Source organism: Aethalodelphis obliquidens, unplaced genomic scaffold (genome assembly GCF_003676395.1).
Source record: "Aethalodelphis obliquidens isolate GAN/ISIS:26980383/991018 unplaced genomic scaffold, ASM367639v1 scaffold5, whole genome shotgun sequence".
In the NCBI taxonomy this organism is placed as follows: Eukaryota; Metazoa; Chordata; class Mammalia; order Artiodactyla; family Delphinidae; genus Aethalodelphis; species Aethalodelphis obliquidens.
Window position 1 is genome coordinate 45,628,761 of NW_020837949.1, and position 13,327 is coordinate 45,642,087.

The 13,327-nt window shown below is 42.3% G+C and overlaps 1 protein-coding gene across 5 annotated transcripts in view; it reads left to right on the forward strand.

The window, feature by feature from the left end:
* NOD1 (nucleotide binding oligomerization domain containing 1) overlaps positions 1 to 13,327 on the forward strand; it is a 91,914-nt gene that overhangs the window by 50,451 nt on the left and 28,136 nt on the right. For all 5 annotated transcript variants that reach the window (XM_027102277.1, XM_027102276.1, XM_027102275.1 and 2 more), the window contains 3 exons: positions 3,861 to 3,944; positions 5,224 to 5,307; positions 6,428 to 6,511. In XM_027102277.1, the coding sequence (XP_026958078.1) occupies positions 3,861 to 3,944; positions 5,224 to 5,307; positions 6,428 to 6,511 (252 nt within the window). The remainder of the gene's footprint in view (positions 1 to 3,860; positions 3,945 to 5,223; positions 5,308 to 6,427; positions 6,512 to 13,327) is intronic.

Here is a 13,327-nt window from a genome sequence, read left to right on the forward strand (position 1 = left end):
GTCTGGGAACATCCAGAGCTTCTCTGTCTCAGGGTGGCAGAGGGTAACGAGCAAAGCTCCGAAGTCAGGTGGACCTGGATGGGCCCCAGCTGGGTGTTCTTGAGCAAAAGCTGCTTAACCTCTTTGAGCTTCAGCGTCCTCATCTGGAAGAGAGATTCTCATATCCTAACAATTACAGTAATAACAATCAGCATTTATTGAGAATGGGTGAAGTGCATTAAAAATACTACCTGGTTTAATCCTTTTAACAACACTATCAGGTAGGTACTGTTATCATCTCCATTTTGGCAAACGAGGAAGCAGAGGCACAGAGAAGTTAAGTGGCTCAAGGTCACACAGGTGGGCCATGGTGGAGCCAGAATCGTAAAGAACCATTTGAGATTCATGTGAGGCTCAGAGATAGCCCGTGAAATGTTTCTGGCACGTGAAAGCTTTATGGTGGTAGAAGCAGCACACTTTGTGCTTATGAGCGTTAGTTAACTTCCACGAAAAAAGCGGGCAGCCCTGAGCTGCCAGTGGATCTCAGTAAAGAATGCTGACTCTTGATTCGTTTCCTGCTGGATGGTTTAGAGGAAAGAAAAACCAGTCTCCTTTCTTCTAGTAGCATTTTCTGTATTAAATACACCTTGTAAATCTCTACGGGGGTTTCGGTTCTCCACTACTTGGCTCATGCATTTCTGAAGAGCAGATGGGATTTGGAACCGATTCCGGGTACCTGTTACACAAGCGCCAGGGTGTACATTGTGGGGGGATGGGGGGGATGTAGGGAGCCCAAACCTGCCCCGGCCTGGGCATTGGAAAGCCTGGAATCTATTCTCTGAGCTCTCAGGCAGCGACTCTGTTTGTAGCCTCAGGCAACCTCACACTCAGTGCCTCCCTATGACCATTTCATAAGATGGAAGCTCTGCACCAGTATGGTGGTCCCCAGGTTTGCCTCCAAACCAGCACAAGAGAAGGCAGGAAGAAATGGGCAACCCTAAGGAAGCATTTTGAGCTCCCTGAGGGCATCAGTGAGGATTAGTTTTGGCTGTTAGAGAAAACTCACAATACTGGTGGCTTAGAGAAGTTACAGACTTATTTGTCTCTCATGCAAAAATCTAAAGGAGGGCAGTTCTGGGCTGCTGTGAGGTCTCAATGACCATCAAGAGCCCAGGCTCTCTCCTGCTTACTGCTCTGCTGTCCTCAGTGCCTGACTACTATATCTTGGCCCAAAATGCCTGCTCATGCTCCAGCCATTCAGTTGACATTCTAGTCACCAGGAAGAAGGAAGGGCAAAGGACACACCCCATTCTTTTTTTTCAATTAATTTTATTGCGGTACAGTTGATTTACAGTGTTGTGTTAATTTCTGCTGTGCAGCAAAGTGATTCAGTTATACATACATATATATTCTTTTTCATATTCTTTTCCATTATGGTTTATCACAGGATATTGAATATAGTTCCCTGTGCTGTACAGTAGGACCTTGTTGTATATCCATTCTGTATATAATAGTTTGCATCTGCTAATCCCAAACTCCCAGTCCATCCCTACCTTCCCCACCCTTGGCAGCCACAAGTCTGTTCTCTATGTCTGTGAGTCTGTTTCTGTTTCGTAGAGAAGTTCATTTCTGTCATATTTTAGATTCCACATATAAGTGATGTTATATGGTATTTGAGTTTCTCTTTCTTACTTCACTTAGTATGGTAATCTCTAGGTCCATCCACATTGCTGCAAATGGCATTATTTCATTCTTTTCCATGGCTGAGTAGTATTCCATTGTATATATGTACCACATTTTTTTTTTATATTGGAGTATAGTTAACAATGTTGTTAGTTTCAGGTGTACAGCAAAGTGATTCAGTGATACACATACATGTGTCTGTTTTTTTCAAATTCTTTTTCCATTTAGGTTATTACAGCATATTGAGCAGAGTTCCCTGTGCTATACAGTAGGTCCTTGTTGGTTATCTGTTTTAAATATGGTAGTGTGTATATGTCAATCCCAAACTCCCAATTCATCCCTCCCCCACACCTTTCCCCTTTGGTAACTGTAAGTTCGTTTGTGAAGTCTGTGAATCTGTTTCTCTTTTGTAAATAAGTTCATTTGTATGTTTTTTTTTAGATTTTGCATGGAAGTGATATCATATGATATTTGTCTTTCTCTTTCTGACTTCCTTCACTTAGTACGATAATCTCTAGGTTCATCCATGTTGCTGCAAATGGCATTATTTTTTATGGCTGAGTAGTATTCTATTGTATATATGTGCCACATCTTTATCTGTTCATGTGTTGATGGACTTCCATGTTGTTTCCATGTCTTGACTATTGTGACTAGTGCTGCTGTGAACATAAGGGCACATGTATCTTTGAGTTAAAGTTTAGGACACACCCCATTCTTTTAAGAAGACTTCTCCGCTATTGCTAATGAGACTTCTGCTTAGATCTTACTGGGCAGAACCTAAGCACATGTGCCCAGCTAAAAAATGAGGGATTCTCTTTCTAAGTAAGCACAGATATTGGGAGTGACTAGTTGGCTCTGCCACCCTGGGATAGTCATGCAGTGTATGTACACACTGTGCCCCAGCACCAAGGTGGGTACCATGAGTGGAGGGGTTCAGAGTGACGTGATCATTTTGATTGGCCTAAAAATCAAGCTTTTACCTCTTCAGCCTTTTACTTATCACAGAGGACAGTGTGTAGTAAGTGGCCCAGTTTGGCCCACGGCTTGTGTTTATAGATAAAGTTTTATTAGAATACAGTCACACTCATTTATTTATATATTGGCTGCTTCACTCTGCAGAGCTGAGTGGTTGCAATAGAGACCAGATGGCCTACAGAGCTTAAAAATTTGTTATCTGACCCTTTACAGAAAAAAATTGCTGAGCTCTGGTCTGTTCCTTCACCCACCCCTGACCCTCGCTCATTCCTCACGCTCCTCCATCTCTGAGCCTTACTCTGTCCCTCAGACTCACCTAAATAAAGGGGTGGAGAATTGAGAAGATCAGGGTAGTCTGTTTATAGAGAGTACTTGGTAGTAAAAAAAATTGTTTTGCATTTTAGCCAAATCAAAATATCCTGCTAATATAGGGCTTTCAAAGAGCAATCCCTGTACACGCTGGGCCTTGTCCAGGAGATATCCATCATCCTGAGGCCCTCTTTTCCCTCTCCCTCTTAAAGCCTGGCCTGCTGAAGCAGCATTTGCATTAAAGAGGAGTGGGAGAGTGTGGACCTCTCACACTCTCCCTGACCTGCCTCATCCAGCTGTTTCTCCCTTGCTGTTGAACTTCCCGCACAGAACCACACCTCAGGAGCTGTGTCCCTCGATTGACCTTTTCAGGTGGCAAGTCAGGTTTCACACATGCATTTCCAGATGGAAAGGCTCTTGGCATTTTGGGTGGGACAGTTCTTGTGGGGACTGTCCTGCCTTTTGCAGGACCCCTCACATTTCTGGCTGCACTTGCAAGATGGTGGAGCGTCCACTCCCCCAGCCTTATGACCACTAAATGCAGCTCTACACATGTCCAAATCCCATGGCCCCCCGCTGTGCAGTGAGAGCCACATTGACACATAGGCCACCGGCAAATGCAGGATATCAGAGGTGGCTGTCCACACGTGTCCTTCAGGTGTCCCTTGTTGCCCTTGTGTTGAATCAGGGCTGTGCTGTAGCCTTGCCAATGGACTGGTTCTCGTGGGTCTCTCAGCCCCGTGAAGACCAGGGTCTGTAGGGGCTGTGTGGCTGTCTGCTATGGCCAGTTCTCTCGGGGGGACATCTATAGCTGGGAAGACTCCAGGACCTATAGACTTGTGCATCCTTGTGGAATTCATGCTCTTTCACCGTGAGCAGCCGCTCTGATTTTTAACTTTCTTTGCTGTTTTCAGACTCAGTGTGAACCAGATCACCGACAGTGGGGTGAAGGTGCTGTGTGAAGAGCTGACCAAATACAAAATTCTGACATTTTTAGGGTATGTATTTCTCTAGAACACTGCGACAGCTACATGGTAAGAGTACAGAGCAGCAGGAGGTTGCCATTCCTATGGATTACCGGGTGGTTGAGACTGATGGCCCCAGGGTACCAGGAAGAGCACTGAATTGGGAGCCAGGAGTCCTGGGTCCTGCTTTTGGCTCGGCTAGCAGCCCGCTCTGAGCAAGCCAGGAAACCTCACTGAGCCTCAGCCTTCTCATCCCCCTTGTATAACTGGGATCCTAATAGAGTCAGATAGTTTTACAGGTGGGGACTGATTGCTGTAATGACAGAATTCCTGGGGGTATGTTTTATTGACGTGAGAATACTGTTCATGTGGTAGATTTCACTATGGCGGGTCCATGATCTGTCATCCAGAGCCCTTGGGGCAAGACACAAATCAGAAATTAGTGCCCGTGCTACCTAGCAGTGACATGACCAGTGGGATCTAGGGCAGTACCCCATTTTCAGATACTTTAACATTTCTGCAGCAAAAGGTATAAACATTCAAACCAGTTGGGATAAAGACCATGAACAGCTCCACGTCGGTTGCCAAAATAGTTAGGAAGAAGTTTGGGTTTTCAGAGCCTTTGGGGTTTTGGGGTTTGACAGGAGAGACTGTGGGCCACAGCCCCGCCAGCCCCACGGCTGCCGTTGACTCTCTGAGCTGGAGCCAGCCCGTCAGCTTCCTTGGGCCTCCGTTTTCTCAGCTGTCACATGAGAACACTGAAGCCCTGAATCCCAGGTTGCCTTTTGGCTCTGGAGTTCTGCATGACTGTGGAACACTGGAAACCTGTCTCCTTACCACTTGCAACTCCTTTCTGCCTTATTGTTGAATTGGTGTCAAGTGGTAAAGTGACGAAAAGGTAGACACTGAGTTGGTTCTAACGCTTAGAAGCTTTTATCCCTTAAGATGCCAATCGTGATCTTAATCTGAAAGTACCCCTCAACTGCCATTTATCGAGCACTTACACGCAAGGGCTTGGGATGATCTCATACAATCCTCATAACGACCCTGCGAGGGAGCCGTAACTCTTACCCCTGTATTACACATGGAGAAACTGAGGCACAGAGAAGCTCGGTACCTTGCCCCAGGTCATAAAGCTGGGGAACGTGCAGAGTTGGCCTTGAACCCAGCCTGAGACCCCACAGCCCCAAACTCAGCCCTCCACGTGCCCTTCCTTTCTCCTTTTGACCTAGACTTTGTAAGTCAGCAGACAGCCCCCACTCACTTTAAAAAATGGGGTCCTAAATTCTCACGGCCATGCTTTCTCTCAAAGCTTATACAACAACCAAATCACCGATGTCGGAGCCACGTACATCGCCAGAATCCTGGATGAGTGCACAGGCCTCACGCACCTGAAGTAAGTGGGGTGGGCACAGCGAGCGGGGTCTTCAGTAGCTTCTCTTGGTCACCCTTCATCGTTCAAGCAAAGAATAAATGCCACCCTAGAGCTGCCTTCTGCTTGCCCCAGGGCCAAATCAGGTCAAATCAGGACACCTGTGTGTAGAAGGTGAGCTGTGGGTGAGGCTTGGTGTTTGGAAGGGCCCCCTACCATGGGTGGGGCGAGAGTGTGGCATTTTGATTTCATTAACTCCTAACGGGAAGAAAGGCCACAACTATCACCCTTTCTGGAGATCGTTTTCCCCTGAGGAAGTCCCACATTGTCTTCGTCCATTTTGGCTTCTGTAACAAAATACCATAAACGAGGTTGCTTATAAACACCAGAGATTTATTTCTGACCGTTCTGGAGGCTGGGGAACCTTAGGATCGAGGCACCAGCAGATTAGGTGCCTGGTGAGGGCCCAATGCCTTGTTCTTAGATGGTGCCTTCTCACTGTGTCCTCACGTGGTGGTGGAAAAAGGGGAAAGGGAGCTTTCTTGGACTTCACTCCTAAGTCACTAATCCCATTTGTGAGGGCTGTGATGAGTGACTTTATCACTTCCCAAAGGTTCCACCTCCTAGCACCATCACTTAGGGGTTAGGATTTCAACATATGGATTCTGGTAGGGGTAGGGGGAGGCAAACCTTCAGGCCATAACATTGCACATGAGAGCCTGATCCCTGGCTGTGTCACAGGAATGTCCTGCCAAAGGTGTCAGAGCACCAGCCTTGGAGGAGCCTGGTGATGCTGCCCTGGTGATGGTAACCTACCCCTTGACCATTTGCAGTTGAAGTGGGAACCTTCTGGTCTGCTGATGGAAATGAGTGATGCTCAGAGGTCATTTAAAGAACCTCCGGGGGAACTTGGGTCCCTGAGTCTCTGCAGAGATTGTGACCACCTGGAGAGGAATCACGACTGGCTTTCTTCAGGGCTTTGGGCCCCTCCCTGAGAGGACGCCCAGGGAGGGCTGCTGTAGGTCCCAGGAGAAAGACCACCCCTCCTAGGAGGGACCAGAGGGGCTCTGTGCCAAGGACAAGGGTGGCTGATGCTGGAGTCCCCTCATAGCTGTAGCTGACGTGTACACGACTCTCTCTGCAGACTGGGAAAAAACAAAATAACAAGCGAAGGAGGAAAGTGCCTCGCCCTGGCTGTGAAGAACAGCAAATCCATCTTTGAAGTTGGGTGAGTAGAGACGGATGCACACGGGTGTGCGTATGCAGCCTGCTCTGTGTACAGGAGCGCCTGCTGGTCTTTTCGTACATCCATCTAGCCAAAGGATCGCTGGCGCAAGCTGTGGGGCAGAGGCCACAGAGAGCCTCCATCGTAGATGCCCTGGTGGCTGGGCCCCACTGGCTCCTGCGTGGGAAATGTTGTGGCAAGTCCCAGGTTTGACTGCCACTTTAATCGCATGGACTTTATTTAATTCATGCAAAAGGCAGTATTTATCACCACCAGCAAATGGAGGGAGCTAGCAAATGGAGTTTTAGCCCTATGTGGTAAACTTCCTCAGGCAGGTGTGCTTCATTTTAAGATTATATAGTCTCTGGAGGCTTTTAAAAAATGTTTATTTTATATTGGAGTATAGTTAATAATGTTGTGTTACTTTCAGGTGTAGAGCAAAGTGATTCAGCTATACACGTATCTATTCTTTTTCAAATTCTTTTCCCATTTAGGTTATTATAGCATATTGAGTAGACTTCCTTGTGCTATACAGGAGGTCCTTATTAGCAGACGTCCTTGTGCTATACAGTAGGTCCTTATTAGTTATCTATTTAAACACAGTAGTGTGTATTTGTCAATCCCACACTCCCAATTTATCCCTTCCCTGCCCCCCCACCTTTCTCCTTTGGTAACCGTAAGTTTGTTTTCTAAGTCTGTGAGTCTGTTTCTATTTTGTAAATAAATTCATTTGTATCGGGTTTTTTTAGATTCCGCATGTGATATCATATGATATTTGTCTTTCTCTGATTTACGTCACTCAGTATGATAATCTCCAGGTCCATCCAGGTTGCTGCAAATGGCATTATTTCATCCTTTTTTAATGGCTGAGTAATATTCCATTGTATATATGTACTACATCTTTTTTATCCATTCTTCGTCTTTGGACATTTAGGTTGCTTGCATGTCTTGGCTATTGTAAATAGTGCTGCAGTGAACATTGGGGTGCATGTATCCTTTGGAATTATGGTTTTCTCTGGATATATGCCCAGGAGTGGGGTTGCTGGATCATATGGTGGCTCTATTTTTAATTTTTTAAGGAACCTCCATACTGTTCTCCATAGCGGCTGTATCAGTTTACATTCCCACCAACAGTGTAGGAGGGTTCCCTTTTCTCCACACCTTCATCATCATTTATTGTTTGTAGACATTTTGATGATGGCCATTCTGACTGGTGTGAGGTGATATCTCATTGTAGTTTTGATTTGCATTTCTCTAATAATTAGTGATGTTGGGCATCTTTTCATGTGCCTCTTGGCCATGATATGATATTGCTTTGGCTATTGTTTGTCTTCTTTGGAGAAATGTCTATTTAGGTCTTCTGCCCATTTTTTGATTGAGTTGTCTGTTTTTTTGATATTGAGCTGCATGAGCTGTTTGTAGATTTTGGAGATTAATCTCTTGTCAGTTGCATTGTTTGTAAGTATTTTCTCCCATTCTGTGGGTTGTCTTTTTGTGTATAGTTTCCTTTGCTGTGCAAAAGCTTTTGAGTTTAATTAGGTCCCATTTGTTTATTTTTGTTTTTATTTCCATTACTCTAGGAGATGGGTAGAAAAAAATATTAATGTGATTTATGTCAAAGAGTGTTCTTCCTATGTTTTCCTCTAAGAGTTTTATAGCACCAGGTCTTACATTTAGGTCTTTAATCCATTTTGAGTTTATTTTTGTGATGGTGATTAAAGAATGTTCTAATTTCATTCCTTTACATGTAGCTGTCCAGTTTTCGCAGCACCGTTTATCGAAGAGACTGCCTTTCCCCCATTGTATGGTCATGCCTCCTTTGTCGTAGATTAATTGACCATAGGTGCATGGGTTTATTTCTGGGCTTTCTATCCTGGTCCATTGATCTGTATTTGTTTTTGTACCAGTACCATACTGGTTTGATGGCTGTAGCTTCATAGTATAGTCTGAAGTCGGAGCATAATTTCCCCAGCTCCGTTCTTCTTAAGATTGCTTTGGCTATTCAGGGTCTTTTGTGTTTCCATACAAATTTTAAGATTTTTTTGTTCTAATTCTGTGAAAAATGCCATTGGTAATTTGATAAGGATTGCACTGAATCTGTAGATTGCCTTGGCTACCCAAGTCATTTTGACAATATTGATTCTTCCAATCCAAGAACATGGTATATCTTTCCATCTGTTTGTGTCATCTTCGATTTCTTTCATCAGCGTCTTATAGTTTTCAGAGTACAGGTCTTTTGTCTTCTTAGGTAGGTTTATTCCTTGGTATTTTATTCTTTTTGATGTGATGGGAAACGGGATTGTTTCTTGAATTTCTCTTTCTGATCTTTCATTGTAAATGTACAGAAATGCAACAGATTCTTGTGTATTAATTTTGTAACCTGCAACTTTACCAAATTCATTGCTGAGCTCTAGTAGTTTTCTGGTAGTAAGTATCCTTAGGGTTTTCTATGTATAGTATCATATCATCTGCAAACAGTGACAGTTTAACTTCTTCTTTTCCAATTTGGATTCCTTTTATTTATTTATTTCTTCTCTGATTGCCATAGCTAGGACTTCCAAAACTATGTTGAATAAAAGTGGTGAGAGTGGACATCCTTGTCTTGTTCCTGATCTTAGAGGAAATGCTTTCAGCTTTTCACTGTTGACCATGATGTTAGCTGTAGGTTTGTCATATATGGCCTTTATTATGTTGAGGTATGTTCCCTCTATGCCCACTTTCTGGAGAGTTTTTATCATAAATTGGTGTTGAATTTTGTCAAAAGCTGTTCCTGAATCTATTGAGATGATCATATGGTTTTTATTCTTCAGTCTGTTGACATGGTGTATCACACTGATTGATTTGCGGATATTGAAAAAGCCTTGCATCCCTGGGATAAATCCCACTTGATCATGGCGTATGATCCTCTTAATGTATTGCTAGTATTTTGTTGAGGATTTTTGCATCTATGTTCATCAGTGATATTGGAGTGTAATTTTCTTTTTTGTGTGGTAATTTTGTCTGGTTTTGGTATCAGGGTGATGGTGGCCTCATAGAATGAGTTTGGGAGTTTTCCTCCCTCTGCAATTTTTTGGAAGAGTTTGAGAAGGAGAGGTGTTAGCTCTTCTCTAAACGTTTGGTAGAATTCTGTGAAGCCACCAGGTCCTGTCCTTTTGTTTGTTGGGAGTTTTAAAAATCACAGTTTCAATTCCAGTGCTTGCGATTGGTCTACTCATATTTTCTATTTCTTCCTTGTTCGGTCTTGGGAGATTGTACCTTTCTCTAAGAATCTGTCCGTTTCTTCCAGGTTGTCCATTTTATTTGCATACAGTTGCTCATAGTAGTCTCTTTTGATCCTTTGTATTTCTGTGGTGTTTGTTGTAACTTCTCCTTTTTCATTTCTAATTTTATTGATTTGAGTCCTCGCCCTTTTCTCTTGATGAGTCTGGCTTAAAGATTTATCAATTTTGTTTATCTTTTCAAAGAACCAGCTTTTAGTTTCATTGATCTTTGCTACTGTTTTGTTTCTGTTTCATTTGTTTCTGCGCTGATCTTTATGATTTCTTTTCTGCTACTAACTTTAGGTTTTGTTTGTTCTTCTGTCTCTAGTGCTTTAGGTTTAAGGTTAGGTTGTTTATTTGAGATTTTTCTTGTTTCCTGAGGTAAGATTGTATAGCTATAAACTCCCCTCTTAGAACTGCTTTTGCTGCATTCCATAGGTTTTGGATTGTTGTGCTTTTCATTTTCATTTGTCTCTAGGTATTTTTTGATTTCCTCTTTGATTTCTTCAGTGATCCACTGGTTGTTTAGTAGCATATTGTTTAGCCTCCATGTGTTTGTGATTTTTACAGTTTTTTTCTTGTAGTTGACTTCTAATCTCATAGCATTGTGGTCAGAAAAGATGCTTGATATGATTTCACTTTTTGTAAATTTACCAAGGCTCGCTTTGTGGCCCAGCATGTGGTCAGTCCTGGAGAATGTTCCATTTGCACTTGAAGAATGTGTATTCTGCTGCTTTTGGATGGAATGCTGTATAAATATCAATTAAGTCCATGTAGTCTAATGTGTCATTTAAGGCCTGTGTTTCTTTACTGATTTTCTGTCTGGATGATCTGTCCATTGATGAAAGTGGTGGGATGTTAAAGTCCTCCACCATTACTGTGTTACTGTTGATTTCTCCCTTTATGGCTGTTAGTATTTGCCTTATATATTGAGGTGCTCCTATGTTGGATGCATATATATTTACAGTTGTTATATCTTCTTCTTGGATTGATCCCATGATTATTATATAGTGTCCTTCTTTGTCTCTTGTAATAGTCTTTATTTTAAAGTCTATTTTGTCTGATATGAGTATTGCTACTCCAGCTTTCTTTTGATTTCCACTTGCATAGAATACCTTCTTCCATCCCCTCAGTTTCAGCCTGTTTGTGTCCCTAGGTCTGAAGTGGGCCTGTTGTAGACAGCATATATACGGGTCTTGTTTTTGTATCCATTCAGCCAGTCTGTGTCTTTTTGTTGGAGCATTTAATCCATTTACATTCAAGGTAATTATCCATATGTATGTTCCTATTGCCATTTTCTTAATCATTTTGGTTTTTTTTTTTTTGCGGTACGCGGGCCTCTCACTGTTGTGGCCTCTCCCGTTGCGGAAAACAGGCTCCGGACGCGCAGGCCTAGCGGCCATGGCTCACAGGCCTAGTAGCTGCTCCGTGGCATGTGGGATCTTCCTGGACTGGGGCACGGACCCACATCCACTGCACCACCAGGGAAGCCTGAGTTTGTTTTTGTAGGTCTGTTTTCTTCCCTTCCTCTTTTGTTCTCTTCTCTTGTGGTTTGATGACCATCTTTAGAGTTGTGTTTGGGTTGCTTTTTCTTTTGTGTGTGTGTATCTATTGTAGTTTTTGGGTTTGCTGTTCCCATGATGTTTTTTAATTTTTAAATTTTATTTTATTTGTTTTTTTATACAGCAGGTTCTTCCCCCCCCCAACCTCAGCAGACATTTGATTGCCAGTTAACTTTATTTATTTATTGGGAATATACATATCAAGTATATAAAATGGAGTTTAACAAGCAATTACAAAGGAAATACTTTGTACAACTACCACCCAAATCAGTAACCCCCAAAACTCCAAATATGCACACCCCCTTTACAACTTCACTGTCATCTTTGTCTGTAGGCAGCATCTAGTTGAGTTTTGCCTTTTTATCTAAACTGACAGTCTCTTTTTAATTGGTATGTTTAGATTATTCACATTTAATGTGATTACTGATTGGATTAAAATCTATTACTTTGCCAGCTCTTTTCCGTTTGGTCCAAACTTTTCTTTGTTTCTTTTTTCCTTTTTCTTGCATTAATGGGGATTTTTTTTTAATGATTACATTTTGTTTCCACTATTGATTTATTACTTATACCTCTAAAATTTAGGTCTTCTGCCCATTTTTGGATTGCGTTGTTTGTTTCTTTAATATTGAGCTGCATGAGCTGTTTATATATTTTGGAGATTAATCCTTTGTCTGTTGATTCGTTTGCAAATATTTTCTCCCATTCTGAGGGTTGTCTTTTCATCTTGTTTATGGTTTCCTTTGCTGTGCAAAAGCTTTGAACTTTCATTAGATCCCATTTGTTTATTTTTGTTTTTATTTCCATTACTCTAGGAGGTGGATCAAAACAGATCTTGCTGTGATTTATGTCAAAGAGTGTTCTTCCTATGTTTTCCTCTAAGAGTTTTACAGTGTCCGGTCTTACATTTAGGTCTCGAATCCATTTTGAGTTTATTTTTGTGTATGGTGTTAAGGAGTGTTCTAATTTCATTCTTTTACATGTAGCTGTCCAGTTTTCCCAGCACCACTTATTGAAGAGACTGTCTCTTCTCCATTGTATACCTTTGCCTCCTTTGTCATAGATTAGTTGACCATAGGTGCATGGGTTTATCTCTGGGCTTTCTATCTTGTTCCATTGATCTATGTTTCTGTTTTTGTGCCAGTACCATACTGTCTTGATTACTGTAGCTTTGTAGTATAGTCTGAAGTCAGGGAGCCTGATTCCTCCAGCTCCGTTTTTTTCCCTCAAGACTGCTTTGGCTATTTGGGGTCTTTTGTGTCTCCATACAAATTTTAAGATGATTTGTTCTAGTTCCGTAAAAAAATGCCATTGGTAATTTAATAGGGATTGCATTGAATCTGTAGATTGCTTTGGGTAGTATAGTCATCTTTACAATATTGATTCTTCCAATCCAAGAACATGGTACATCTCTCCATCTGTTGGTATCATGTTTAATTTCTTTCATCAGTGTCTTATAGTTTTCTGCATACAGGTCTTTTGTTTCCCTAGGTAGGTCTATTCCTAGTATACAGCAGGTTCTTATTAGTCATCAATTTTATACACATCAGTGTATACATGTCAATCCCAATTGCCCAGTTCATCACACCACCACTACCCCCGCCGCTTTCCCCAACTTGGTGTCCATACGTTTGTTCTCTACATCTGTGTCTCTATTTCTGCCTCCCATGAGGTTTTGATATGGCAGTCTATATATGTACAAGGTTGTTTTAAGTTACTGGCTTCTTTCCCACCTAGAGGAGTTCCTTTCACATTTGTTGCAAAGCTGGTCTGGTTGTGCTGAATTCTCTTAGGTTTTACTTGTCTGTAAAGCTTTTGATTTTTCTGTCTAACCTGAATGAGATCCTTGCCGGGTAGAGTAATCTTCGTTGTAGGTTCTTCCCTTTCATCACTTTAAATATATCATGCCACTCCCTTCCGGCCTGCAGAGTTTCTGGTGAGAAATCAGCTGATATCCTTATGGGAGTTCCCTTGTATGTTGTCATTTTTCCCTTGTTGCT